The sequence below is a fragment of the Suillus subaureus genome, assembly GCF_016647635.1.
Source record: "Suillus subaureus strain MN1 chromosome Unknown BJ212scaffold_5, whole genome shotgun sequence".
NCBI classification, from domain to species: Eukaryota; Fungi; Basidiomycota; class Agaricomycetes; order Boletales; family Suillaceae; genus Suillus; species Suillus subaureus.
The window spans coordinates 1,606,378-1,633,569 of record NW_024538561.1 but is presented as its reverse complement, the minus strand read 5'-3'; the positions used below and the strand labels follow the sequence as shown (position 1 = coordinate 1,633,569).

The window sequence follows — 27,192 nt, the reverse complement described above, 5'->3', positions numbered from 1 at the left end:
GATGAAGTGTCCAGCGCGCAATAGCTGTGGTCGTACAATAGTGCAAGCAAGACGTATGGTTATTAAAGATCATGACTAACAGCATAGCACGAAGCAGGGGGATGGCCACAACTTAACACCCGGTGAGAGTATTTGTGGGGAACTGGTATCCAGCTTGTGTCCAGGTTGTAATGTTGGGGTTGGTGTATGCGTTCAGATGACTGGGCAGTATGAGATATCGACTGATAGCACGAGGGCACGATGGATACGTACTTATTGATATAATTCGCAGTGGGGTAGTTTGGCGGATCACAGGTCAAGCCATTCTGGATGCCTTCCCGCTGGTAAACGCGCACGTAGTCAACGTACAATTCACTTGGAAATTGCATGTGCATAAAGTCTTGCGCCTGGAACGAAGCTACGGTAAAGCACGTTTAATGAGCAATGAAAGAGATGTCTCCGTTGGTTCCACTCACGAGCGAGACCCAGGTTCAGGATGATGTACTGCAAATGGCGTCAAACGTTGGAACAGGTCATACAACAAACAACTTACCATGGGTTCCTCAGGAATCAAACGCGCCGAGATCTGAGCTGTGCTATCCGCCCCGATAGATGCAGCTGTAATTTTCCATGTTTCTTGGCCTTCACTGTACCACTGGATGTATCCTTCTGGCCGGTTGCTAGGGTTTGACCACCATTCATAGCCATACTTCGCGAAGCCCTGCCCGTTGTAGTTCGCACTATTGATGTAGGTGATCGCGGATAAAGCCTGTTGGTAAACACCACCCTTGTAAGAGTTCAATTGGGTTTGAGAGTTCTGGAGAGTGGTAGCAGGTGTAGTCGAAGTGAAGTCATACTGATAGTTGTACGGTGCGACCTGGAACGATTGCGAAACTTGACCTTCGAAGACGGTAACGTCGACTTCGGTCTCAAAAATGTCGATCTCTGGAACTCCACGTCCCGTCTGCACATTAGGCCCAGGATGATCTTGACCAGGGCATGTGCAACTTGAGAGTCGTTGACCTGGTTGATAGCTCAGAGGCCCGCCACCATTTCCACCTGTAGCCGCTGCAGCAGGAACTCCACTCTGGGTTTGATTAGGCAGTGTTCCTAGGTCACAGGTGTCATAGCTGTATGGCCAAGTGCCTGCAAAAATGTAAAACACGAGTGAGAGAACACGCGCATTCACTCTCTAACCTTGGGTGGTGCCTCCATAACCAGCGCGTCCCTAACGATTTTGGTCATTACCACTGAAAGCCTCGCGGATTATAAGGACTCACCAAGTTGCCCATGGTCCATGCACCTAAATAACGGCATCAGTAAAAATAGATAGCACCCGATAGCCAACTTTGCCCACCAGGCCAGAAACCAGGAGCTAGAGGCGAGCCTGGCATGCTCACGTTGACCTCTATGTATCCCGTTGTGAAGCAGATCTTGTTCCATGTTGTAACCATGCCTATAAATGATGAGTCGACAGGGATCATCGCATTGGCGGCTTCCACACACCACTCAAGAAGTTGAGATTGTTTATGGGTTGTTCCGTTATGGTAATTACCATGCTGCCTCCTTTAGTCGTTACAGCCTATGATGAATGTTAGATCATGATGGACACAGGATCTGGGTGCTGCCACACCTGCGGAGCATACCACTCGAGATCACCAGTAGCCCTGTATCAGGGGGTGTTATATCAAGCTAACAATCTCACGTTGTCCACGCTCACCAATAATGAAGGTCCTCTGCTTCCCAGAATGGGTCGTCTCCAGGCCAGAATGTTCGACCGTCTGTATCAAATTCATCGCTGAATACCAGCTTGTACGTATCTCCATCGCTCCCCGTTCGGTAGAGATATTGTGACGGGGTGGCAGCGTCTATGAGGCTCGGCATGCCAGGGAGTAGTGGTATCTGACCCGATGCGTTTATTCCGCCCAAGTTGTATCCTGGTGTCGTGCCAGCAATCGTGGTAAAATAATGTATAATGGGGTATCCAGCAAACAGCGTGATGAGTCCAACGACGAGGATGAAAAGTGCAGATGCATTCGCCCATCCTCGTGCTGAGAAAATAGTGAAAGAACTATCGAGTGCAGCATCATTGACAGGATCTGGATTGTGCAGAGCGTCATCAAGATCTGGATCCTGAATGTCCCAGAGATATGGTGGGACGGTAGACGAGGTGCCTATAGGACCGCCGGGCTTTTCGCCAGTCGCAGAAGAGCCCTCAGAGGCGGCGGCGCTGAATCGTGAAGGGTTGTGAACGCCGTTATTCTGGGATGTAGATGGGTTGTACTTGAGGCGCCAGAAAATTCATAGCAGGATCAACATAGAGTGAGGAGTGCTTACAGAATAAGGACCATATCCCCCACCAATTTGACCACTAGCCACTCCCTGTGCAATGGCGCCCCTACCTGATTGCATCTGGCTGCCTGCAGAACCAGACCTTGCCGGGGGTCGTCGTGACTGATTATATGGGGCCTGCATAGATGAACTTTGTGGACTCTGCGGTACGGCGTAATATTCCTGGGCGCTTGGAGGAGGCCGACGTTGCTGCTGAGGAATCATGAGGGTTAAGAAGAAGAATGACGAGACTTGGCAACTCCAAGATATTCACAGGGTGGCCCTGACCCGTGGCTTCAACACTGGTCTAAACCTGGATGGATTGACTCTCCCACGCCGGCCAGCTTTGCACCGCTTCGACCATTAATACAAATATCGTGGTAATAGCCAGTCATCGAATAAGAACAGATCACATCGAGGGAATAAAGAATTAAACGAGGATCACGTATGGTCCAACAGCATCAACTACATATTCATCCTACATACCGATCCACTACCTGTGTTTCCATCGAATGTGAAAAAGTTTGCTATCGGCGCTTCTCGAGCGGCGAGGGCTTTCAAAATATCCTGTGCCAAAATCCCTCCAACAACCGCACATGTCGGCGAAAACTCATGCGCAGCTGATGTACTCATTGCACTGGAACACATACGTCATTTTAAAATCCCAAACAGATAAGCTTTAATAATGCGCACTCAATCAGATCTAGAGGAACTGAGGTCAGAACTTGTCGGTTAACGTCCGATGTAGCGAAGATAGAATTGGCTATCTGCCCTAACTCAGAGGCTGCGTCCATGTCGTCTGGGAGTTTCCCTTCATGGTTATGTTGATACTCCCAAAGGGCTGGCCAGTTGCATATCAGGTCATGCGCGTAGAATCAGAGCGTGATATCGTTTCATACCCAGAATGATATGCACCACAGCGGGGTTGAGTTCTTTTGTCTGGCGTTTTGTCAGACCTGTCCACCGATGCTGCAGAGCCATGGACAGCCGTGAGTAGGATGCAGTCGCTTTCACATTTTTTGGTGCTTCTTTGGGTGCCGACCGGTCACTTTCCTCAATGATGTTAGACGACAAAAGGAGCAGGATTGACGGCCGACAGAGACGAGCGGTCATTCAGAATAATGGATGGGGGCCACTCACGGAGAAATGTAATCATGCTTGAGCAGGTCGCAGAAGACGTAACCAAGCAAGCCAAATGTACCGCCAGCATAGAACGGCTTCCCAAATTGCCGACAGATGTCATTGATCTTGATCTAAGAAAAACAAATAAACTGACGGGTACACTGAAAATCATCGAACTTACCAAGGCTTCGCGGTCCCAATCCGTCACGCAAACCAAATCAACGCTCATAATCAGGGCTTCCAGAGACCCTTGCTCTAAAATCGTTGGATGTCTCAGGGTTTGCACTGTGACAAGCGGATTTAGTGCCTCTATTCGAGCCTTCGCAGCACCCACTCTCTATCAGAAAAACCGCTGGTAAATAACCACGAAAAATCTGCGAGAATTGGACTTGGTAGCACCTTTTTCCCCACGTCCTCATCTCTGAAAAAGAAGCCAGTTCCCAAGTCCTCCTCCTTGACATCTTCTGAGTCGTAAATGACAAGTTTCCCTATCCCTGCCAAAACGATGTTTTTGATTGCTTCTGTCGCAGTACCTCGCAGTCGAATAACCAAGATGGTGGCATTTCGCATTCTATCGATGGTCAGTTCAGTACTCGAGGTACAATGCGAGCAAGTCATGTCTGCTACTTGTGTAACTACTAACAAAGGATCGTGCACTCACCGTTGTTGAGCTTCGAGGCCCCATAATCGGATCTGGCGGTCATAAACAGCTGCTTCATCTGCATAACCACCAAGGTTCAATTGTCATTGCACCAAAAGAAGACGCGTCTCCTGTCAGCATATGGAGCCAATTGGCAGAGATTGTCCAACCTTCCGTAATCTGCACTGGGTCGCCTTTGCTCCCTGCTTCGTATTGTGTGTCCATGACGAATTGGCACGACAACTAATAAGCAGGCCAAGAGGAATCACGCTTGAATGACTGGCATAAGTAAAACGTTGACCGCTTTGGCCAAAACCACTTTGCGAGTCACATGATGTCACAGGGTGGTCACGCTAGGCCAAACATAGAACTCCCCTATTCTCAAGCAACAAATTTAAGCTCCAACACAGAAACAGGTTATGAACCGTCCGACAAAAATATAGTTCAGTCAAGATAGCACCATGATATTTAAGGTCGGGTGTCATGCCTCTGAAAATGGACCATTGGCATCCGTATGCCAATCATGAATATGGTATGATTGTTTAGAATTCTAATGCTAAAGATAGCAAGCTTGAGAGAGAGCTGACAGTCTAACTGAACGAATATCGACTATCGATAAGTTTAGAAAGAACACTGGTGTGTGCGAATAGACGAGTCCAGCGATATGATACACCAACCCAAAGAGAATCTATGATACAAGGGCAACAAAAGGAAGTAAATAGATCATGTACCAATTTTGAAAAGCACTAGATCATGGGCATGCCACCTTCGCCACTTGATGTGCCATCACGATCGTCGTCGAGACTGGCATACAGTAATGAGCTTCACAGACTTCACACGTAGGGAATCTGATGGCCGCAACTCACAGATAATTTCTCTCGACTTCGGACAGAATAGATAGGAAGTCCCCTAAGAAGCGTGTCAGAGAGATAACGGTACGGCGATAATCGCGTGAAACGCACACAGGAAAGCATGGGCACGCGCGGCCGATGCCGGAGCGGTCTCCGCCTTCCGGACAGCATCTAGCAAGGTGGATGCGACGAATCGCACTTTGTGCACCTGGATGGCGCAATGATATTACTTGAAAAATTCAAAAACCAACACGGAGGATTCTCACCAGTGATGGACCATTAGTAGCGATTGACTGGATAGGGATGCTGTGGAAAAAAGTTTAATAGCACCGTGTCAAATGCAAGAAGTTCTTGCCTGTGAAGAATATTGAGCAAGTCACTTGCGACCGCTTCCCTATCCTCGGCGACCTGGTGTTCATCAATACTACCCTGCAAAGCCATAACCAATTCATCACGGTATTGCTCCACCACAAATCGAACGAGTTGCTTGATCAACAGGGTTAACGGGATTTTAAATAACGCCGTTTTATCACAACTCACTTGAGTCACGTAAAGATTTGCCTGCATGACAAGGAACGGGTTAAGGGCGTTTGCACGTGAAGCTTTGGGGTTTTCGAAGAAGTCCTTGACCTCCGCAAATGTGGCTTGCCTGAACCCAGCGCCACCACACTCCGCTGGAAGGCGGCTGTGCCGACGGGTCTGTTTCAGCCTCAGGGGCTCTGGTGTGTGCACGAGAGCCCCCATAATACGCGAGTGCAACGATTGGACCTCCTCCAGTCTCGCCGTTGCAAATTGACCCTGTGGAGGTGACCGCTTATCGACTCTGATACGAACTAATATTTCACCGAGAAGTGCAAAAATCCTGGAGATGTAATTTAATCCTGAGACCAGGGCTGTCTTGCCACGCGGCTGAGGCAGATATGCGCTGTGAATGATGCTCAAAGGAGAAGTTACCGAAATGATAAGCTTGGTTAGTTCTTGGACGAGAAGAAAAGCGACCTACTACTCGTCATCGAGTTCCTTCGGAAAGTGAACAGTGCAATCTTCGTCGCGAAGACATATGGGGCGCCCCAAGAGAATTGACATTGACTTGTCGGCTGCAAATCCCAAGGTCAAGTTGTTTTTTCCGTAGTTAAACATGTTTTTGCATCGATGAACGACACAAAACGAGACAATCCAAAACGTACCATCAAAAAGTAACCAAAATGTTCGCCGTCTGACCTCGCATTCAATGGGGTCAAGTCCCTCGTAGGAGGACTCCTCATGCATGCGCAGAGTAACGGCAATGTGAGCCGCTTCGCCGAAGGCCGCGTGCTGCGCGGCATCATTACCTTCACAAAAGTGGTAGATACAGTCGCTAGCGATAATGAATGGAGGTAGTCATGAAAGATAGCCGAACCACGCACAAGTATCGGATAACAACGTGCATAGACATGGGAGGGTCGTAGGCTGCAGTAGTGATATGTCGGCTGGCTTCATAACACCTCTGCGCAAGCTTTCGCACAACCGAGCGCTCCATGGGTACGTAAGATCGTGGTACTTGCACCAAGGTTGATGCTACTGTGGACATGACAAGAGCAAAAAATAGCGGGTCGCGTTCTTCTCTCTTGGTGTGCAGGTCCGCCATGAACGATGGTTTGTGGATACATGGGGTTAGCGGGTATACGAAGTCGAAGAAAAGAGCGATAATGAGTGAAATACTGTCCCGGGGAGCAATGTCTTCCAAGCGGTGAGGTCGATAATAATATGAAAGTGGGGGTACGACACTCGGAAGTAGAACCGGGAGGGGCTGCTGACTTTTAAAAGACCAGTTATATGCGGGAAATCCGCAATATGACTCAGAAAAGGGGTATGATTGATTGTCGTCTGTCTTCTGAGGGAGTAGGGCGCCACTAGTGGATGTCGGGAGAATCGTATTAACAGGAGGGTAATGATTGTGATATGAGTCGGCTGCGATAGGGTATCGGGATGGGGGAATAATGGGAGCGGAAGTCTGGATTGGGGCCAAGATGGGTTCCAGGGAAGGGGACTGTATGTGCTGCTGCAATGGGGATAAACTTGAATGTATTGGGCTAGCAAGGGATTGGTTAGCAGAGGTAGGCGATACTGACGCAACATCGTTTGTCTGATTATTCTGCTCAGATTGAGCTGCAACAGCGGCAGCGGCAGCTTCTTGTAAACGACGGAGATATCTAAGGATCTAGCATTGGTATCAGGGAAGAGTGTGGCCCTAGGAGATCACTTACAAGTTAGGAGGTCCTCTCTTTTTTGGTCGGTAGTCGTAAGTGCAAGGTATTCCAAGGGCTACGCAGTGCTTGCATGTCTGCTTCGGATCTTCTAGATTCTCCCGGACGCATCGAACCTTTCTGGCTCTACAAGCATCACAGCCTGTTCGAAAGAAGGGAAGGAATCACTTAATCTCGATCAACTTTGGAGAAATGAGCGCTAAAACATACTCTGAGATTGCCGCCTGTTGAATGAAGAAAGGGATGTGAAGTTAGAACATTGTATCTTTACCAAAGCAGAGAAAAAAATGACATGACAAGCTCGCTATTTCAACCGATAGTACTAGATCAGGCTCGACCCGGCTACGAAGGTCGTATGAATCGGGTTAGACACAATGGAGGTAGTGGAATGAGATGGGGGGTTTGAAGCTCAACGGAGAAACATCGGTCTTTATGAGGACACGGACGCACTTTCTCTGGCCTCTGCTGTTTTCGGCGGTTGTTGATTCGTTTGGATCTGCGTCGCACGATGTAGGCGAGACAGATTTAGCGTCTTTTTTTGCTCGCACAGCAGGCATGCGTGACAGTGAAGCTCTGAGAGGTACTGGTGGAGACGGAACCGGAAACGAACGAGTTCTCGTAGCCACGGTGATTCAATGAATAGTTAGTAGTTTCTCGTGTCCTTTTCTTGGCTGGAACCGGTAAGATATTATAGGCCTAGGTACGCCTTGTGCTCCCAGCTAGTAGACACAATTAGAGAAAGCTTCTCTGACGAGCACACAACATCGGCCCGTCGCCCGCACCCCACTTTAGGAAGTATCAAAACACTGACAAACAACCGCCCTCAAGGACCTGCTGGGATCACGTCTCCAACGGTTTCCGCTTGACAACACCCACGCAAATATCGTATTAACAGTACTACGGTCATTCGCGCTTCCTATGTGTTTATGACCATCTGGTCGCGTGGCAGCCAGCGATATCCAAGGAAGATAGTCATTCCGGCTACTCCTTGCAATTTGAGCTGCTCGTTGTCATTATGTAGGGTGAATAGTTTATATCTACAATTTGCAATCCGCATGACCATCTACAATAGCACCCTCCTCTCCCTCAACTGAGCAAGCATCTGTCGACCACGACTCCGACTCAGCGCACCCTCTTGGCAATGTCGTTGGATCATATCGGCAATAAGCCGTCGTTGAAACACCTGTTTCCTATCTCCCCATTCAGTCTTCTCCTTTACCAGCGTCTCCCAGAACTTGAACGCCATCACGGGGTCATCAAGGCGGAGTGACGCAAAAATGCAGTATTTCCCGGTGTTGGGCGTGTGCACGACGCTCGAGATGTCCCCTGATTGAATGATTTCCCAGGCGCGCTGCAGATTCTCCTTCAAAATCGACTTGGGAGCCCCGTCCGCGTTTACACTCGCCCTTATAAGCGAAGCAGTGGTTTTGGCTGACAGCTCCTCGCAACCAAGCTCTTTGGCACGACCAATCAGGTAGCCAGCGAGCCTCATCTCGCCATGAAGGATGGCATGATGAATAATGGTTCCAAATGTCACTGCATCAGGGCGTATACCTCGTTCAACCATCTTTTTCAGGATGCCCACCGCCTTTTTTGGATGAAGCTCAGCCATGGCAGATAGTGCGATGTTAATATCGTAGAGGTCCGGGATTTCATAGCGCTGAAGTAGAACTTTAAGCATGTCCAGACCTTCGGAAACACGCCCAAGCGTAATGTAGGCACGAGCCAGTGTGCTCAGATCATAATGAGATGTTTCCTCTAGAGAGCCTTTAGACATGCGAAAAGCACCAACGACCAGTTCGACGAACTGGAGCAAGTGCTCCAACAGCTTCTGCCGCTCGTCGAGCGTCGAAGCTGTGCTCGGGCTAGCCTCGTCTTGACTTGACGCCGGCTCCTCTATCTCGGCCTTGGTGCGATATATGAGCTTGGAAAAGATGCTGACCATGCGAAGCATCAAGGAAGCATTGCCAAGGACCGCTTCGCGATCCTTTCCGACAGAATAACGCTCCCACAATGTACGTGCGGAGGAGGAGAAACCATGGGATGCGGTGAGAGCAATGAAATGAGCCCGGTCTTGCACTGGTATTGGCTCCATCTCGTCGACAACTTGCTTGGCTAATGTCCGAGCCAGGTGTACGTTGCGGCTGGCGATCGTAAGATGGTTCATGAGCCACGTCAATGAATATCCTCGTGGAATAGGATACTTCTTCCTCCGAATGACTCTTGGGGATTGTGTATCCTTGTAGAAAATTTCCGCAGATGGACCATCTTGCAAGTGCATGGCTTTGTCGTAGAATAGGCGAACCATGCTATCTGGGACGATAACACTGCCGGCGGAATTGATGAGATGTCGTGTAAGCCATGTACAGTGCTTGAAATGATTGGGAGATGCGTTATGCAGAGCAAGGTGTAGCGTGCTAAGCGCCAGTTCAGTGAGTGCAATATCAGTGGAAACCTGAGTCCGGATGGCAGTGACCACGATGTCGAGTGCACGGTGGTACCAGCCCCAGTGGAGACAGGCTCTGACCAATGTCGACCTGACTACAAACGCAAAATTGTTGTCCTTTGCAGACGTATGATACACTTCTGCGAAGGCTTCTACTGGGATATGGCAGGTCTCGGTGAGAGTCTGGAAGAGGCGGAGCGCGTGTCTGTCTCGGTCGAATATGATCAACTTATGAATCAGGCCAAAAGCTATGAAAACATCGCCCGGAGGGCGATAGGACATAGACTTTGCACCTTTTGGCGCGGATTGGTGTGTAAGGGATTGGTGGAAGATAGGGAGGAGGATATCCGCGGTCTTTGCATCGTACGGATCTATGCTGGGGTTGTCGACAATACGCTTGACTAGTGTGGAGATATTCGCGGAACTTAATTCAGAAAGCGCGTGTAATTGACGAAGGAGGATGAGGAGGGAGTAAATTTTCTGCTTGTCAAGAATGGGCGGATCGTGGTGTGTCGCTGACAGCAACGCCGTAGCGACTCGGAGCTGGCGGTTTGAGGTGGTGATGATCCCGTCCAGTAAGTCTGTAGCAATACCATCCACGATAGTCGACAGTCCATACTTTGTGGCCTTCTCAGAGAGAGCGACAAGAATGGGGAGCGGTAAAGACGCGGCCAGCGTTCTGTCCTGTGCTCGCAGTTCCGCATAGGCCGCAAAAGGGTCGGGTAGAACTTCCACCATTTTCTCCACTTGTGTAGACTTCTTCGGCATCTGTGGAGGTAACCATGTTGAAATGCACGTAACTCTCTCCAACAACTCTTTCTCAACACGGGAAGTACGGTGAAGCATAGGCGCCAAGTCCACAGCCTCCGGCAAGGCATTATGCACAGTGACATTGGCAAGCCCCGAGTGAGATACAGCTTTGCCATGGATCTGGCTGCCAGTTAATTGTTGCGCGTAAACACGAATCGGGGTGTGTACTCGAGGAAGTAAACGGCGACAAAGTAACATAAGTTAGCTGTCTCAGGTAAATGTCAGGTCAGACCACGATAAACTACAAAACCAATGAATTGGCTCACCGCATGCCGCATGGAGTCAGTCGACGAAATAGTATCGACACCCCGAATGGACGCGACTTGCGCTTTGCGAAAGAAAATTTGGGTAGGGTTCAAGGATGGCTAAAAGCAAACAATGATAAACAACCTATCTAGTGCTACTGTCTCCAACACCGTTGCAATTGATGTAAGACTCGAAGTTTCCCTGTAGACTCCATGGGAGCAGGACAATCATCGACATCTGCAGCACAAGCGCAAAAATCCCATGCCCTGCATGTCTTACGAGTCACTGCTTCATCGCCAGCCTCGCAGACGTCCATAGAGCCATTCTTTGACTTCATCGTTGGCTTCGACGGCAGCGATGCTTTCTACGCTGAGAGCGATATAGATGCTACAGAGCTCGAAAGGATAGTAGAAGAACATGAGGAGAAAACGCTTAATCTTCTAGTCTGGAACAGTAAAACGCGCACAACTCGAGGTGCGTCTAGTCTGAGAGGACACGTCGCTTATGGTGTCAACTTACGATGTGATCAAACTTAGTTGTACCAATTGTTCCCTCGCGGGCTTGGGCTTTGACACAACAAGCATCTATCCCACAAGACGATGTTGAGAACTCTCCTCAACCTTCTTTGTTGGGTTTGAGCATGCGGATGTGCGAATTCGAGAATGCGACAAACAATGTTTGGCATGTTCTTGAAGTTCTAGAAGGAAGTCCAGCAGAAAGCGCCGGTCTTGTTCCTTACGGCGACTGGATAATAGGATGGTCCGGCGGCATATTGACCGCGGAGAACGATTTTTACGATGTCGTGGAAGCTGTATGATATTATCTGGATCTTGTGCTATTTTGAGCCGCTAAACATTTTGTATTCACAGCATGTTGACAAGCCGTTGCGAGTTTATGTCTATTCATATGATTTCGAGTACGTTCTGGTGCTGGAGATTGTGGCTTGCATTCCTCTGACCTGCCACTTCTCAGCAACCTCAGAGAGGTCGTACTGGTGCCCAATCGCCATTGGGGTGGCGAAGGGCTATTAGGATGCGTTTTTGGGTTTGTTTTTATATATAATTCAAACGGATCATTGGACTAACATTATTTTTGATAGCTTTGGACTTCTCCACCGCATTCCGTCGCAGACGGCGGACGGCCCATCAGGCGCTGTCCTCCAGAATTCTCACAGTGACCTTGAGGATCAGCAGCTCTTTGTTCCCGCCGATGTTTCACAGGGCTCACGATCTTTCGGGGCAGAAGATCAGAGACGTCCTTCCTTCGGAGTTCACCAGCGCCCAAGTGACATTGCACATCCTCGTCCCACCCACTACAATGAAGCCACGCAAGGGCGACGGCCCGCTGGCGACGTGCTCCGGCGTGACTCAGCGTCAACCGCTTCACGTCCTGGGACACCGAGACGGTCCACCAACACGCCAAACCCTGCACCACAGACATCGAACGCCAGCCGTTCATTTGGTTCACTCCTCAATGGTGATTCGTCACCCCGCTCATAGTTTCGTTCTCACTCAAGGATCTACGCACATCAAGGTACTGGAGTAACAGCAATGTTTTCTGGCCCAAGCGCCCTCCAGTTCAGTACTAGCATGTCTACAGTTACCGAGAAGCTTCAAGGCGATGAGGAAGACAGTGATCATGATGGAACGGTCAGCGTGTCTGGAACGGAAGCCACGGATTATGGCAGTCTGACCTCTGTTGAATGATGACCGAATAGCGCATAATCGAATACTATCTGACTATTTAGAACCATGTTACTATAACCAGGTGTACTGCGCCGAGCTCTAGGATTTCGTTCACCTCTATCAATCATTGAACGTTGTTATTTACATGTTCGTTCCGCCTCCCCCTGTGTCTGTTCATCGAGCTTTCTATCTCGGCGATCAGCAAAAAAAAACTGTATACACTGTCAAATGTTTCAGCTGTAAAACTTACTCGCAAGTCAAAAACAAGGGGAAGGTGTCATTAAATATATCAGGAACATATATACATGATGTCCTTGCAATAACGCAAGCTTATTACTCCTACTTCTAACCCTCAGTCGGTTCCGCATCCCCTGTGCCTCCCGTCTTCGGGTTAAACTCTAGATGCTGTGCGATCAAGGGCCACACTGGATGATCCGTCACCTCCCATGTCGTGAAATTGATAGTCCGAACACATACCTTCCTCGAATCCAGGATGTCTTCCTATGCGAATTTGTTGCCACACACTGCGCATCGCGTCTGAAGAACGGATATCTCCCCAGTGCTCAAGGAAGAAATTAACTTGGACCTTGCGGACATCCGAAAAGGTCGCAGAAAATGGAGAAAACACCTCGTATGGAATATTGTCGACGGTGAACGACTTCTGAATGTGCTGTATCGTGTGCGTCAACACAAATGTCAATCGTATGAGAGTACGAACTACCTGGTATGCACGCTCCTTCAAATCAAGGAGGCCAAGTTCTATACTTTCCGATTACAGCGAATAACAGGAAGGCGTGTAATTAACTCACTGTCTGCTAATCGATAAACAGCCTTCGCAGAACAAGGCGATGGTCGCCCTGGATGACTTTGTTGCCACTTTCGGATCCACTCTCTCCTTGAGGTGGGAGTTTCTGTCGAGCTCCCTGCTTTTGGAATGTCGAGTAAATTAGACTGACTATCAGAAGGGGCTTGCGCTGTTGACACTATTGTCGGAGCCCTCTTTCGAGCCGTTGAGATGAACGACGAGGATATAGGGGCGAAGACAATAACATCAGTGTAAATCTGGAATGCATAAGTCATAATTGTACCAAATATATCCCAAACCACGCTCACGTAGTAGAGAACAGCCTTGTAAGTTGCATATGCGACGTCCCGAATAAAGACACGCATTTTCTTGGGTCCCGCAACCTCCTTGCCTTCAGTAGGTGCTGTAGGTTTAATCCAATTGTATGCATTCGTGTCAAGAGCCACATTATTACTCCTTGGGGATGACGGGTGGGACAACTTGGGTTGAACATTACGTGTCTGTCCGTCTTCCGGGCCACTCAACATTTGAGCATCTTCCTCTACGCAATGGACGTTTGCCTCGGTGGTGCTAGTACTTGCAACTGGCACAGAAGGTCCAGCGTCCTCTTCGATCTGCAACTCTACAGTGCCGTCAAAACTGGGTTCATCAATTGTTTGTGTCGTAAATTCATCATCTTCGTCATCCGAATCGTCATACTGACGGCTAAGATAGGTGTCGTCTGAGGCGCCATCGCCATCATCGATATCATATTGGCCATGGTCTGAAGAAGCCTCGGAGAATCCCGAGCTGAACACTAAGGACAGCGAAAGTGTAAGCATCATGTACTGTACTGATCCAGTTGGCCTTACTAGTCTGAAAGTAATCTGCTCTTTGCAATATCTTTCTGTTGGCGTAGATACACCTAAAACTCTTTGACCTGCCTCGGCAAGGGAGGACGAACTCGACATCGGAGTATAGTGGATCATCAAGCAGCGACCCTACGCGTTCCAGAAAATCCTTCGGTACAAGCTGAACTGGCGCTGATGGTGGTTGCGCAGGAACGGTAGGAGATGACGTGATGGTGCAGATGATGAGGAAAGCGTCCTGTTCCTTGACGGCATTTGAATGATAGTATACATGATCTCGTCGCGCAAACTGAGCCCTGTCCAAAGATGTGCCAACGTATCTCGTGAATAACGGGACGCACGCACCATCCCCAATTGGCTGTCTGTGTGAGCCAACTAAGCATGGATCGAAAAGTTAACCGAAAAATATACCTTCGATGAAAACGAATGATTGTGAGCTTCTTTGATATTGAATAATGCAGTCTTTCCGAGACTATGGAAAGAATCAGTTGCAGACGAACCATAAACATGTCAAGTCCGACCTTCGAAGTTCGAAATTGAATTTATAGACGCCCTCTCGTACCCACCTATGAATTTGAGGTTAGTGTGCGGGAGGATATGGCCGAAGTCGGCCGAAGCCTTCATAAGACGTACTTCCCGTCCACTGCATTGTCTTTTTCTTCAGCAGTGGGCTAGAGATAATGACGTCAATAACGAGTTCGTGGTACAAGGAACAATGCAAGGGGCGCACTTCACAGGACAGATACAAGCTCACGAACCCTCCACCCTCCGTCCCAGAGTTTGCATAAAAAAGAATCTGTATAGCGGTATTCGATGAAGCTATCCGGGGAGGCAATACAGTACTAGTGTAACACATACCTGCCAGCGTCCATGTCCAAATCTCACAGACTTGGTAACCTTTGACTTCGATTCACCTTTGCTACAATTCTGGTCAGCGGCAGCTGGGAGGTATTTCAATGCGATCACCTCGATTCAAAGATACTCTTGAGACCTCGAAGGGTCCATTCGAAGGTGACTGCCGTGCTTTCTTGGGTGTCTGTTTTTTCCATCACGAGTGACTCGGATGAAATAGTTTAATGCCGACAAATCAGTAGAGGGTGTGAGAATCAAGGCTTTTCATGGGTACAAGACGAGATATGTGGACGATATTGAGACAGAGGCTCTATTACGTTGAGCCGTGTGGTAAACATGTGTGCGATGACTGGCCATGCGATGATTTGACTAAGTCCGTAGCCCCTGTCCGTCGCTAAATAGGTACAATGTATACTGAACATGGATGAAAGTAATCAAGCTGCGTAAAAGCTAATGCGACATGATTCACTTTTAGTATATGTGGACTCATCTAACAATGTATCCAAGACTCCTCAAGCCGATGGGGCCGGGTCAGTGGTATTTTCCTTTCCTTCAATAGTCAACGCGTCCATCTCCTTGTTCATGAGCCTCAGAGTCTCCACGGGGTATGAATGATCAACGATGGTAAAAGAGATCCCCGCGCACGAATACAAGTGATCGAACGTGTCACTAGCTTCAGCGGGATCGTGGTCCTGGGTCGGGTCATAACCGGGGATGATCCGTTTGATTGGGATGAGCTGCAATTTTACTTTTGGAGCAGACCCACATGGAATGAAAGCACGAATCAAAAGCTTCTGCCCCGGCGTTTTGCTGTTCCGTGCCAACTCTACCATAGTGTCCCACTTTTGTTGCATCAACCTGTCGCACTTGCAGGTGTCTGGCACAGGGAGGGATTCTGTAGAGCCAACACCGATGCGGAAAGGGATGCAGGTATAATCAATCTCAACGACAGCAGGCCCCGGAGCATGTATTGTCGCTGCCTTGGAGATTCGCTCGTTATGATACGAGAGATCAGATGCAATGACGCGGTCGAGAAAACGGAGATCACGAGTAGAAATACGGGACATGATTCCTTCTGTGAAGAATCTATGAAATTCGGCATCAGTTGCAAATCTATGAAACACGCACTGGCACGGCGAGCTTGTATTCCGCGACAATATGTTTGATGGCCGCCTTGTTTCCAATCATAAATTTGACATTCCCTACTACAGTAATGCACGTGAAGGCAACCAGCGCAGCGCTTGAAGGTGCCCGCTGCTCCCGATTTATTGCACTGGACAACAATCACTGTGAATATCATAGGGAATATGTGAGATGGTAAGCACCTTTGAACTTTGACAAGAATCAACATGTGCCTCGTCGACGTCATCAGTCTCTAACAAGTTAAGTCGGGTCATCACAAGTGTCTCCAATGTGGACCAGTGTTTGTACATTGGACCACCCGGCTTTGGCCTATCCACGGCCTTAACGGCGTTTATGGCCTTGATAGACCGACCCATCACTTTGAGCACGGAACGAAAAATCGCATACTTGGGGAAAATGGTCGAGAGAAGAAGCCAGAGTGGCTCCCAGTCTTCGTCATTATTATCCTTGAGGTATCTAACCCACGGCTCAACCGCTAGCAGCGAGGGCAACAGACCTGCCTCGAGGACCTCGGAAATCCAGGGTAGCCCATCCGTGTCTTCCACATACGCCCTGATATACCAACACGCGTACGAAATGGCCTTAGCCACTAAGTGGCGTTTGATGCAGTGAGGCCGCTGAGATACCATGGTAGCAATAACGCCTGCTGTTTTCTGCATGGAGTGTTGCATAAGTAATGGAATGCGGACCGTGTTGTTTACAGAAAGGGAGGTCAGAAGGTGGATATCCCAGATAATTAAATCGTAATCAATAGGGTGCTGTGCGAGGTCGTGCTCTAGATGATCAAGAGCTGTGGCAGCGATCCTCGCTCCGTCATTATTGAATGGGCGCATGATTTCGTGCCAATTCCAGGTCTCCGTCTCAGAAAATGTGCACATCCAGGAATCTAGAATGGCTGGAGTGCGAATGATCGGAGGTGGACCAGGGATGTCATCGTCTTGCACGCAGGAGCTGAAATGACGATCCTTTGTTTCTAAGTCCCACAGACTGAACATCAAAGATACGATTCCGGGGCTAGACAGGACGATAGGAAGCGAGTCCCCAAGCATATCATGCCTGCAGATTCCCAAGAAGTCAACGATTGCTCGCTTGGCGAGAATACGCATGCTTCTATCGATGCTTTCTTTGTACACGTAGTCTGTCCCGAGGAAAAGCAGCCATTCGCGGATGATGGGCCAGCGGGAAGTCAGTATGTTAAGCATTCTGGCAGTGTAAACAGAGCGGCCAAGCCAGAACGGCATGAATGACGCTAGGCCTCGCAAAGCCAAAGCCTGCTGCAAGGGCTCAGCAATGAGACCGCGCTTGACTCGTTGGAGATGAACTGAGTCTACGATGCCATACAACGCGATGGTGATTTGATACGCATCAGGGAACGTGCAGTCGTCCCTCAGAGTAAAGAGAGTGGCTGAGGCGACGGAGTCGAAAGACCCTTTGCTCAAGTTGTCTAAAATGTTCTAGATAATTGAGAGAAATGGTTAATTGAATGTCTGGTGACGGGTAGAAGCACGGTAAACCTTGAGCTCGTTGGAAGACATGACGAGATGGCCTGGTTAATAAAACTCGTTTTCCTAGTGGCGACTCGAATTATATATGCCCTTCCACATGCTGAACAAAAAGGTTTGTTACATATCGGATTCGTCAATAGCGATCTAGTGATCGTGCCGGGCGATGGAAGGCATTGCACTGCAGATCTACAGATGCTAGGACAGATGGGGGCCTTCTGAATGAATCTGCAAGCGTTCATAACTGGATGATTTATCATGAGAGTCTAGGTTCCACATGATCCTGATACTTGTGCCACCTGGTGCCACACACATGTTGTTGAGAAATGTTGGAGCTCAAGCCTAGGTCCATCGGAAACTGTACTGTAAATTCTGTATCACGGGGTCCTTGCCGAGTTTTACATTTGACCATGTCGGTCAAACTTTCGCTGGAGCGTATTCGTCTTCTTGCAGCACACCTTCCTCCATATTCACGTCCTACTGTTCATGTCGCTGGCACAAATGGCAAAGGAAGTGTCACCTGCATACTATCATCCATTTTCCTTGCGTCGGGTCTTACTGTTGGTCGATTCAACAGCCCTCATCTAGTATCCGTCCACGACTCCATTTTGATCAATGAACAGAGTGTATCACTAGAGGAATACAGTCTTTCACGTGCAGCTGTTGAGAGCGCGGACCAAGTCCATGGCACAGAGGTTAGCAGTTTCGAAATGCTGACGCTCGTTGCACTGCAGGTCTTCGAGAAACTTAGAGTGGATATTGTGGTTATTGAAGTGGGCATGGGTGGTCGCCTGGACGCGACCAATTACATACCAGACGAATCCATACTCCTCTCTGCTCTCACGACAGTCGATCTTGATCATCAATCATTCCTCGGAAATACCGTCGAACTCATTGCAAAGGAGAAGGCAAGCATTGCGAGGAAGAACAAGCCTTTTGTCCTAGGCATTCAGAAATACGCTGCTGTCGGGAATGTTGTGCGGTCTGTCGTTGAACAGACCGGCGCTCACTTCATAGCAACTCACTCTGCGCAGCGACGAGCGTGGGACGATACCATAGATGGACCATTGCCGCCTGCATTCTCGCTGGATGCAGAATCATTCAGGCCTCCGCCTGCTCAACCTATTATATTCGCTAGTTCGGCTTTCCCGAGCAGCTTATCCGCACTTCTATATTTGAATGGAAGCCATCAAGTGGAGAACTTGAGTCTCGTATTGACTGTCATATCCACACTCATGACGCATCCATCGTGTACATCGAGGATGCCAAGCGGTTTTAGCGAACGCGTTTTGGAAAACATAAAGACAGGCATTAGAAAAGCAACTTGGCGAGGTCGCCTGTCATTCCATCGTCTCACGGTTTCCTCATCTAATCCCCGCGCGATCACTGTCCTTGTCGATGGCGCACACAATCGTGCGTCATCAGAGACCCTCGCTTCGTATGTCTCCAACCTCGTTACGATGTTGGACGGAAATCCAAAAGTGCGGATATTACGATTAACTTATATCCTCGGCCTATCCCATTCTCCCCCTAAAACGCCGAAGGATACCCTATTTCCGCTCTTCGCCTCTCAAAGTAGTAAACGACTTTCGATACAAACGAAAGTTGCCGCAGTACGATTCACCTCGCCGGAAGGCATGCCTTGGGTGAAATCTGTGCCGCCGTCTGAGATCGCCGCTACTGTGTGTGAGTCTGTATCAGGTGTAGGGTTGTGGGTTGCGTCCGACGAAGGCGAAATTCAGGGGCAACTTGAGAGTGCATTTGAATGGGCGACCACGGAGGGGACGGAAGGAGAAGATGGAGTACAAGAGCTAATGATTGTTGCGGGGAGTCTATACCTCGTGGCGGATTTCTATCGTCTTCTTGCGAGGCAAGAGGCGAACCCCAGTTGACAAGGGGGAACTGGTCGGACCGAAGTCGGTACAGCTGTTTTGAATATCGTTGTTTTTCTGGCCCAATGATTGGAGGTGTGCTCAAAAAGTTTGTCACAATTGGGGTTGTGGCACCACGTGGAGTCTTTTGTTGTGGGGGACGGGTGAAGCTTTGAAGGATTTGATGATTGCCAGTGGCGTGTATAACAAGCCTCAAACAGCCTAGCAGTACTCGTCTGTATGGAATGTGCAACCCATGTGCATGCTTGCGTATCTGATGATCGATCAGCGCTCATTCTGAGGCTCCTTCTAATTTTTGAGCTATAGCAAGACAGATTACGGCTGCCTACTTATATCCTCTTCTACATCGTGGAACTGTTCGCAAGTACGATGCTACTAGGAAGGTGAAATGGTTCTCTTCTGTGACATTATCAATGTTGTGATTGGCCATTCAGATCATCCACTGACAGCTGTCAATAAAAATGGTACACTAGTAGCGGCCACTGATCCAAGTATCTTCGAGGTCCGAAGCACGAGTCCGAAAAACGGGGGGCTCCGCCACCTGTCAAGTGCACTTATCGACGAATACCGACATGTTCGTGGGTGCTAGGTCGAAGTCTCCACTCCCTTGGAGGTGATGGAAGTGATGATCATTTCTGGTGGGTGAAACGGTGAATGCTGCTAATTTATTGGTAAACGGTTTGGGTGGCACACAATGATTCCATTGATGCGACATAGCGGCTCTGCAGTACACGTTGCGCGAATCCATCAAGATATGGTGGGATTGAATTGATATCCTGCCGCCACTGCCACTAAATATACGCAATGTGCGTAAAGACACAGGATCTAGCTCTGGCTAGAGCCCAGTCTTCGACTTACATCAAAAACAGGGGCTCATCTTCGTGAAGCGTCAATTCACAGACTACACGTTTCTGAGGGTCCATACCTCTGCAACCATTCAGTCGCAATAATACAGCTCTTTCCGATAGGTGCCGCTGGTAGAATGAGAACCTGTAAAGTGACATCGTGAATGCTTTTGTCGGAAGCTATGTAATTGTGTCGCCTTGTCAACCCATCATGATAAGCCGCAATACATATACGTGCCCCATTGGCAAGTCACCTAAAAACATTGAGCTATTTCCTTGCGAACTATTGTGATTATAAGCGGTAGAGTACGAGCCCGCGTTCGACCATGCAGATCAATGTCGCTGTCGGTGGAAGTTCTTGATCAAGATGAAATGTTGACCAACTTCATGATGCAACTCTGTGATACGTCAGCTAGTATTAGTCCCACGACACTTAAGTTGTGGTTACCAGTTGAGCTGATCAGCACGCGTTGTCTTTCTTCCCCTCATCTCTTGTCTCTCCTCCCTGTTTTATTTTTTCAGAGCTCGCGCGCTGCCAGCTCAGCCAGTCTCCATCAAGAGAGGCGTCCACTCGCTTTTTCGTATTTATTTTTCTAGCCAGCCGCTTCACATCGCGTATTTGAATCCAGTAATCACCGAATGTCCAGTATAGAGCCATCCAGAAGACCCCCTCTTGCCGGTAAACCGCCATTTGCAACAGACGATCCAGACGAACTTTTCGACCAACCACCGCCTTCTAAACGCCGTGTTCGTAAACCAGCTGATCCTAATCCCAACGACCGCACTTCTGCCTATAACATGTATGTTCACACGCTTTGTTTTTTCAACTTGAGAAGAGCAGGCGGATAAACTGACTGGGCACTCTGCAGGTACGATCAATATCTTGACCATGAAGATACCTCCAATCGTCAGTCTGGTTTTGGTGCAGTTGGCCTTGGTTTCTTGAATGGGGACTTGAGTGACGACGAGGACGAGGATGTCCCTATGCATAAGCCTCCTATGGCAACCGAGTCTAAGCACGATGTTACTATGAATGCGTCTCCGATACCCCTCGCTGCTCCTCGTCCTGGTTATCCAACACCCATCTCAGCACTCAATGTACCGTCTCCCGCTGCAACACCCGAAATGAGACAGATTGTCCAACCCCCTCCTGTGCACCAGCCTCCACAACCTATGCCAAATGCACTGAAAGTCAACCGGCCCCCAGCTGACATAAATACTCATCAACTACGTATGCCTGTCCCAATTTATGAGACTCCTTCCCCTCGCCCATCAGTCCCAAGCACTCCGCATCCTCTCCAGCCTCCAATGACCCCAATCACTCCTGTCTTTGCTCGTCCCGCCAAGTCACCCGCCCCAAGAGATATACAGTACACAGGCGACGCAATCATTCGTGGAGGCTCGGAGGACAACTTGGTGCCGAGACGTGGCCAGAATCGAGAAGACTTCTGGAGGAGGTTCAGCATGGTTGCGAAGGACGAGAAGAAGACGAGCTCTTGGCTGATAAAGACACAGAATGGGTCTTCAAAATTGTCACGCTGGGTTTGGTTCATTGGGATGGTGCTTTTAGTCGTATGCGCCTTCTTTATCTCTCCTCCCTCCCAACTCATCTATTATTGCAGCTCATTGCTGCTGGTATCGGAATTGGCTGGTACATCTCTCATAAGTCATCATCGAATACGACCCCAAAGGCGATCGGTGGTAGCGCCAACGAAACCATGAACCCCACCAGCACTCATGCATCGGTGGCGGTTTCTTCATCGTTGCACGTTTCGCCTACAAACACAGTTGCACGCCGTAACGAAGCCGAACCCACACCTGTTATTCGCAAGGTAGTCGGGGAATTCTTGGATGAGATTGGCCAAGCTCCAGCGGCAAAACTAAACATGCCTGCGGGACGGAGCTGGAAACATCGTCGCCACGTCGAGATCCAGCTCTAAGCCGCGCCTCTCGCACTCCATCACATTTCAGGAATTCTCTTCCATGATTTAGGCTTCACGTTTAGATCTTCATCTAGGTGGTCTCTACTTCTGGTTACTTACAAGCCTCAACCCATGCTCCATTGTGGGGGTATGCATCCATAAGGATGAACCCCTGTCCGTTCGTTTAATCAATTTCATCACGGTACCAGCGTGATGGATCTGTACTTATCAGGAATCGCAGCTCGGGTTCTATCGCATTTTTTGGGAAAATAAATAAATTCAAATATACATTCTTCACGTTCGTCCAACGACCTTTTTTTTTTCTTTCACTGGAGACAATCTGTTCACCTTTCATAACCTTCGATACCAGATAGATACATTGGCACACGACGATTGCTTGAGCACGGGAATCGAGGCAGCCACCAACTTGTATCATTCAGCGCTCAGCAAGTACTGATTGCTTGGGACTTTTGGAAATTTATTTATTTATTATACCAAGTGGTTATATGCGTGTAGTCTGATGCCCAGCACGACATTATTAATAGGGTACCCGTCCAATTGGACTCAGTATGCAGGATCTAAAGAGTATGCATCAAAAATAATCAATTGTGTAAGTAGCTTCCTTGTCACTGAAGGTGCTGAGAAATCCTTCAACCACGCATTCTCTTGGCTGGTCGCTCTTTCTCCTTTGACTTGGGCGCGGGCTGTGGGACCTTCACGTCCTCGAGGATGTCCACCTCCGCATCTGAATCGTTATCAGCTTGCCCAAGCTCTTCGCTCTCCCGTTTGCGTTTCGCGTCCTCTTCCTTCACCGCCCTCGAAACCTTCCACTCTTTGGAAAGGATTTGGATCCGTGCAATAAGATTTTTCCGGTAGTGCTGTACCTCACCCTCATTCCAGTCGATTTTACGCTGTTCTGCAGGATATATTTTCTTGCTCTTCAGACCAGAACCGGTGTCAGTCAGGTATTCAAAAAGTAAGAACCAGGCAAGCTACGCACTTGGTGGATGAGATCAAAGTAGTGAACAGGATTGTTAAGGAAGGTTTTGGCAAAATGTAGCAGGTAGACGCCGCAGTCGGCAAAGTTGGGTTGTGATGGGACCTGTAGTGGAGCGTTGGAAAGCTCTTTTTTGCAAAACAAGACTCCACACACCTGTGCAAACTTGACCTCAGCCAGTCTCACCTCGTCACGTTGTCGCTTGTCTTTCGCTTCAGCCTTCAGCCAATACCGCAATACCTTCTGTACTTGAGGATGCCGTGAACCTAGGGAATCTAGCGTGAAGATCCAAGTCCTGCAACGTATTATAAGCCGATCACTCAAATGCAGGCGCGTAGATTTACCTAAGAGGATCACTGGAAATCTGAGTGGCCAAACTGGGTTGGATGTCCAACATAGCATCTACTTCCCTTTCGTGCCTCTCGTCCTCATTGCGTTCGTCCTCCTCTTCGGAGTCAGGCACAATGGCTGGCTCGACAGCCTTCTGCTTTCCCTTGCTCTTGGCAGAGGTTCCATAAAAGTGAGCCGTAGGGATACCAGTCATACGAGACGGAGGTTTCGATGACCGAGCGCTGGGAGGCTCAGAGACATGTGTTGAAGTTGATGTATTGGAAGATGGAAGATTATCCTTCGGCTCGATCCCCTCTGGGAGTGTATCGATGTCGATAACAGTAACATCCACATCCATCGGTTCCGGACGGGGAGAAGACGTCGGTAACAACAAGTCTACATGTGCTTCGACGGACATCGATCTCCCTGAGGCCTTGCCTACAGAGGTAGATCTGCCTCGTATAGGTACAGACTTAGGTGATGAAGCCCTGAGTTGTTTCGGAGGGTGTTGGTTGGATATTGAACATGACTGTGTGAATTCCACAGGTGAGATGACATCCATGTCTTCATCTTGCGTAATACTTGGCGTGGACGCACAAGTAGCGTGCAGTGAGGCCGCTTCAGCATCTGGTTCTGATCGTGCTTCTAATGCTGGTAGGTCGTGGGGTGGTGCAGCCTCCGGCTCAGTCGCAGGAATTACGTCTGGTTCAGCAGCAGTCTTTCGCCGTAGTTTTCCTCGTTGAGAAAGAGAAGGTTCTTTCTGAGGGAGAGGTGGGAGAAGAGTGTGCTCGGGTTCATAGATGATGGCGAGGTACCAGTGAAGACTTGGAACGGAGTCAGTAAGAGTCAACCTCGTTAAGGACATACTCACTTCTCGTTGATCGGGACAATTATGTATTTCTTCGAGAATATATCAACCCTAGACGTCCATTTCTTCACGCTTTGGTATCCTTCGTCCAAGCTTCAGGCAAGATATATAATTTCAAAATTTGTAAAATGAAACCGAGAAGACTTGCCTTTTCTTGTTGTTGAGCTTCTTATAGAAGAACGAACTGAAGACGTGAATTTGTTCCGCAAGATCCGGGTTTTGCTCCTTAAGATCAGCGAGCCAAAGCCTACATAATGTCAGCATCACGCTCAATAAATGGCAGGTAACCGTACTTCAAGCCAAACTCTATCAATGTATCATTGAGGAACTCGTGCGGTCTGAGTCTATTCAAATCGCTGCCCATGATATTCAATGCGCCAGGGCCAGATGGGGGATATACGAGAATTCTAGTAAAACAAGTAAGAAATGAAACGAGATGTTAATGATCAAAGAGTCGCACAGTTCTTCAGGATCTGCTATGGGAGGAGACTCTGACTGAATTTCGGGTGCTGCAGCAGCAGAACGCCGTGATGAACGGCGCAGCGATGTACCGGCCTCAGCGTTTGCTGATTTACTGTGAAGGTTGTAGGTCATCAACCAAATTCTATGCAGTCATGGAGTAACCTACGTATCAGGTGCCAAGCACGATCCAGAATTGACTGTGGCGCTAAGTACATCTGGCGCAGGAGATGCATTCTTGACGGAAGGAGCCATCGACACGTGGCGAGAATTAGACGAACGATGACTTTGCTGTTGAAACATCTCTGCAAACTGCTGAACTTCTTCCCAGAGTGTGCGCGCGCCCGTTGGTCTGCCGTCAATCAGGCAAGTTCTCTTTAGGCGGTCAATGGCTTCGTACCTCACAGTATTGTGTGTAGATGCCGCATCAGCCAGGCGAAAGCGTAGGTTCTGATATATCGTTTGCGTCCATCCTTTGTCTTCGGCCGTACTAAACAAGAACGTCAGGTTCCCGCGTCCACGATTCAGTCCTGGGCACAGCGGCTCAGTGCATGGCACACCAATCAGAATGGCATACGTACCGGGTTCAAACTCATTTATTAATTTTCCGTTATCACAGATCTTGCAGTCTTTCCCCGTCAGTAGCTGTATGACCACATCGTCTTTCAAGGATTTCTTATCGTCAGTTGTGACCTAATCTATATTAGTACAAGTGCCACATAATTTATGTTGGGGACGTACTGTTACGTTTTCAAACCCATTAGTTTGTTGGAACTGGAAAAATTGAGACTGTCCAGGTACAGCCACAGTGAGACGTCTGCTCTTCGGGTCATACTCAAAGACAGGGGGCTCGGAACCATCCTCTGCACTAAATATTTTCAAACCGATTGCCCATGCTCGCAAAGGGAGTTTCAGGGGAGGGTCCTTAGTGCGAGGAAGTTCCTTGGATGTGAATTGCGTGGACGATGTCGTAATATGATCAAACTGCGATTGAGACGTTGAGGCAGACTGATTGAAGGCGTGAGTCATTACAAAAGAAAAATGCATTGATGTTGAACCTTGGTTGATTTCCTGGGTTTCATTTTCTTCACAACTCCGCCGCCGAGTGCATCCTGTTTCCGTAAATCAAGGAATGGAAGGTGAGGCTCGAACACCTTTCGAGTGTCGCGGACAATATTTTGCCTTATGGGCGTACGGATTGCAGCTCTCTGTGATTGAGGTTTCGGAGGGAGCGAAGGCCGGTTGTTGCCTCCCTTTGACGAAAAGTCTTGAACATCATCTGCAGCTCGCTGCGATTGAGGTTTCGGGGGCAGCGAAGGCCGGTTGTTGCCTGCCTCTGACGAAAAGTCTTGAATATCATCAACTTCATCAGACACAACCACAGTGCAAGACTGTGTGGTCGGAGAGGAATCCTTTCCTTTGCCCTTCCTGGAGTCAGCATATTGTGCGTCACCTGGAAAGGTCTGGAAAGGATGAAGATTCATAGGGTCCGGTGAAGACGACGAAGGATGAGAACGAGGTACAAGCATCCCAAGATCCTCTCCGTCTGAAATAATTACCTCGGCCTCTTGACCAATGGGATGCTTGTGGTGTCCAGGTGTACTTTTCATTCCATGAGGTCTGTCAATGATTTGTACCTCGGGATCTGGTTGCCCTGTATATCTTGCAGAAGCACGGGTGTTGTTTGTGGAACTCGAGTTATTGATCCGTATAGCAAGGTTAGTGGAGAATGTGTGATCACGTTTGGGACGCTTGTATTCTTGTGATCGTGCAGGGGTACCGAGAACCGTCCGTTGCGCATTCGGATTTGTTCGGAGATTGTTGCCGTTGGCGATTTGGTCGTAGGGACTTGCTGCTGGCTTGGGACGTGTGTTACGCTACATAACAGTGAGAGCATTACCACTAAAGTTGGATCTGACGGGTGTCAGTTAACTCACTGTGTTCGATGGGGCAGCTATTAGAGTGGGAGAGTTTTTCCATGTTCCTCTTCTGCAAAGCTTCATTCAGAATGATCTAGCGAAGTTAAGAATCAGACGTACGAATTACTAGATGCATCTCGGTAGTTGGACGGCCCTGCAGTGCCATGCAAACTATTGACCTTTTGTCTTTGAGAGGCTGGAAACTCCATTTGCGCCCCTTGCAGCCCAGCGAATAGCACTTCGTCGCGCGCCAGGGAGAGCAAGAAGACGACCAGCTCGCAGGTGGCCAGCGCAAGACCTTCGCTTACCCAGATTGAGCCCAATGCTCAGTTGTTCACTTGCTCATATTGCCTTAGTTAGGCAATTTACTCAAACAAAGCAAACACACGGAGGAACCTGGAGGGAATCCGTTGTTATTTTCGCTCATCGCGAGCGCACACTAAGATTCCTTTGA

The 27,192-nt window shown here is 48.8% G+C and overlaps 10 protein-coding genes across 10 annotated transcripts; 3 read left to right on the top strand and 7 right to left on the bottom strand.

Annotated features, from left to right (window-relative positions):
* Positions 1-112: 112 nt before the first annotated feature.
* BJ212DRAFT_1264149 (glycoside hydrolase family 16 protein) lies at positions 113-2,391 on the bottom strand (the record flags this gene model as incomplete). The annotated part of the gene is made up of 11 exons (XM_041330405.1): positions 113-200; positions 253-397; positions 456-483; positions 533-1,125; positions 1,177-1,207; positions 1,260-1,282; positions 1,337-1,435; positions 1,486-1,561; positions 1,613-1,646; positions 1,700-2,262; positions 2,317-2,391. The coding sequence occupies 11 exons, from the start codon at positions 2,389-2,391 to the stop codon at positions 113-115; spliced, it is 1,755 nt and encodes a 584-aa protein (XP_041197330.1).
* Positions 2,392-2,616: 225 nt separating this feature from the next.
* Positions 2,617-4,382, bottom strand: BJ212DRAFT_1331461 (uncharacterized protein). Its single transcript, XM_041334766.1, has 8 exons — positions 4,243-4,382; positions 4,094-4,151; positions 3,832-4,003; positions 3,614-3,769; positions 3,451-3,563; positions 3,210-3,358; positions 3,004-3,151; positions 2,617-2,947 (listed from the first exon to the last, which is right to left on the bottom strand). Exons 1-8 carry the CDS (start codon positions 4,295-4,297, stop codon positions 2,776-2,778), a joined length of 1,023 nt encoding a protein of 340 aa, XP_041197329.1. The 5' UTR covers positions 4,298-4,382; the 3' UTR covers positions 2,617-2,775.
* A 168-nt stretch (positions 4,383-4,550) lies between these two features.
* Positions 4,551-8,000, bottom strand: BJ212DRAFT_1331447 (fungal-specific transcription factor domain-containing protein). Its single transcript, XM_041334765.1, has 12 exons — positions 7,620-8,000; positions 7,380-7,393; positions 7,170-7,311; positions 6,330-7,115; positions 6,111-6,280; positions 5,927-6,020; positions 5,464-5,860; positions 5,279-5,409; positions 5,190-5,229; positions 5,035-5,131; positions 4,939-4,981; positions 4,551-4,876 (listed from the first exon to the last, which is right to left on the bottom strand). The coding sequence occupies exons 1-12, from the start codon at positions 7,724-7,726 to the stop codon at positions 4,819-4,821; spliced, it is 2,079 nt and encodes a 692-aa protein (XP_041197328.1). The 5' UTR covers positions 7,727-8,000; the 3' UTR covers positions 4,551-4,818.
* A 29-nt stretch (positions 8,001-8,029) lies between these two features.
* BJ212DRAFT_1331441 (uncharacterized protein) lies at positions 8,030-10,814 on the bottom strand. Its single transcript, XM_041334764.1, has 3 exons — positions 10,693-10,814; positions 8,242-10,631; positions 8,030-8,191 (listed from the first exon to the last, which is right to left on the bottom strand). The coding sequence occupies exons 2-3, from the start codon at positions 10,621-10,623 to the stop codon at positions 8,183-8,185; spliced, it is 2,391 nt and encodes a 796-aa protein (XP_041197327.1). The 5' UTR covers positions 10,624-10,631; positions 10,693-10,814; the 3' UTR covers positions 8,030-8,182.
* A 69-nt stretch (positions 10,815-10,883) lies between these two features.
* Positions 10,884-12,170, top strand: BJ212DRAFT_1264106 (GRASP55/65 PDZ-like domain-containing protein; the record flags this gene model as incomplete). The annotated part of the gene is made up of 5 exons (XM_041330401.1): positions 10,884-11,145; positions 11,208-11,482; positions 11,541-11,587; positions 11,644-11,715; positions 11,771-12,170. 5 exons carry the CDS (start codon positions 10,884-10,886, stop codon positions 12,168-12,170), a joined length of 1,056 nt encoding a protein of 351 aa, XP_041197326.1.
* Positions 12,171-12,760: 590 nt separating this feature from the next.
* BJ212DRAFT_1331419 (uncharacterized protein) lies at positions 12,761-15,103 on the bottom strand. The gene is made up of 10 exons (XM_041334763.1): positions 14,976-15,103; positions 14,868-14,928; positions 14,740-14,805; positions 14,643-14,680; positions 14,531-14,575; positions 14,421-14,481; positions 14,355-14,371; positions 14,013-14,305; positions 13,470-13,957; positions 12,761-13,418 (listed from the first exon to the last, which is right to left on the bottom strand). The coding sequence occupies exons 1-10, from the start codon at positions 15,056-15,058 to the stop codon at positions 13,116-13,118; spliced, it is 1,455 nt and encodes a 484-aa protein (XP_041197325.1). The 5' UTR covers positions 15,059-15,103; the 3' UTR covers positions 12,761-13,115.
* Positions 15,104-17,856, bottom strand: BJ212DRAFT_1331409 (uncharacterized protein). Its single transcript, XM_041334762.1, has 4 exons — positions 17,519-17,856; positions 16,187-17,458; positions 15,990-16,134; positions 15,104-15,936 (listed from the first exon to the last, which is right to left on the bottom strand). The coding sequence occupies exons 1-4, from the start codon at positions 17,537-17,539 to the stop codon at positions 15,374-15,376; spliced, it is 2,001 nt and encodes a 666-aa protein (XP_041197324.1). The 5' UTR covers positions 17,540-17,856; the 3' UTR covers positions 15,104-15,373.
* Positions 17,857-17,916: 60 nt separating this feature from the next.
* On the top strand, positions 17,917-19,398 carry BJ212DRAFT_1477320 (Mur ligase; the record flags this gene model as incomplete). Its single annotated transcript, XM_041339528.1, has 1 exon — positions 17,917-19,398. One exon carries the CDS (start codon positions 17,917-17,919, stop codon positions 19,396-19,398), a length of 1,482 nt encoding a protein of 493 aa, XP_041197323.1.
* A 1,253-nt stretch (positions 19,399-20,651) lies between these two features.
* BJ212DRAFT_1331400 (uncharacterized protein) lies at positions 20,652-22,656 on the top strand. The gene is made up of 3 exons (XM_041334761.1): positions 20,652-21,043; positions 21,113-21,815; positions 21,866-22,656. Exons 1-3 carry the CDS (start codon positions 20,883-20,885, stop codon positions 22,181-22,183), a joined length of 1,182 nt encoding a protein of 393 aa, XP_041197322.1. The 5' UTR covers positions 20,652-20,882; the 3' UTR covers positions 22,184-22,656.
* Positions 22,657-22,815: 159 nt separating this feature from the next.
* Positions 22,816-26,947, bottom strand: BJ212DRAFT_1477318 (uncharacterized protein; the record flags this gene model as incomplete). Its single annotated transcript, XM_041339527.1, has 15 exons — positions 22,816-23,103; positions 23,166-23,267; positions 23,319-23,457; positions 23,507-24,316; positions 24,364-24,442; positions 24,546-24,607; positions 24,654-24,767; positions 24,821-24,934; positions 24,989-25,171; positions 25,220-25,349; positions 25,401-25,512; positions 25,561-25,827; positions 25,878-26,696; positions 26,757-26,808; positions 26,859-26,947. The coding sequence occupies 15 exons, from the start codon at positions 26,945-26,947 to the stop codon at positions 22,816-22,818; spliced, it is 3,360 nt and encodes a 1,119-aa protein (XP_041197321.1).
* Between the last annotated feature and the right edge of the window lie 245 nt (positions 26,948-27,192).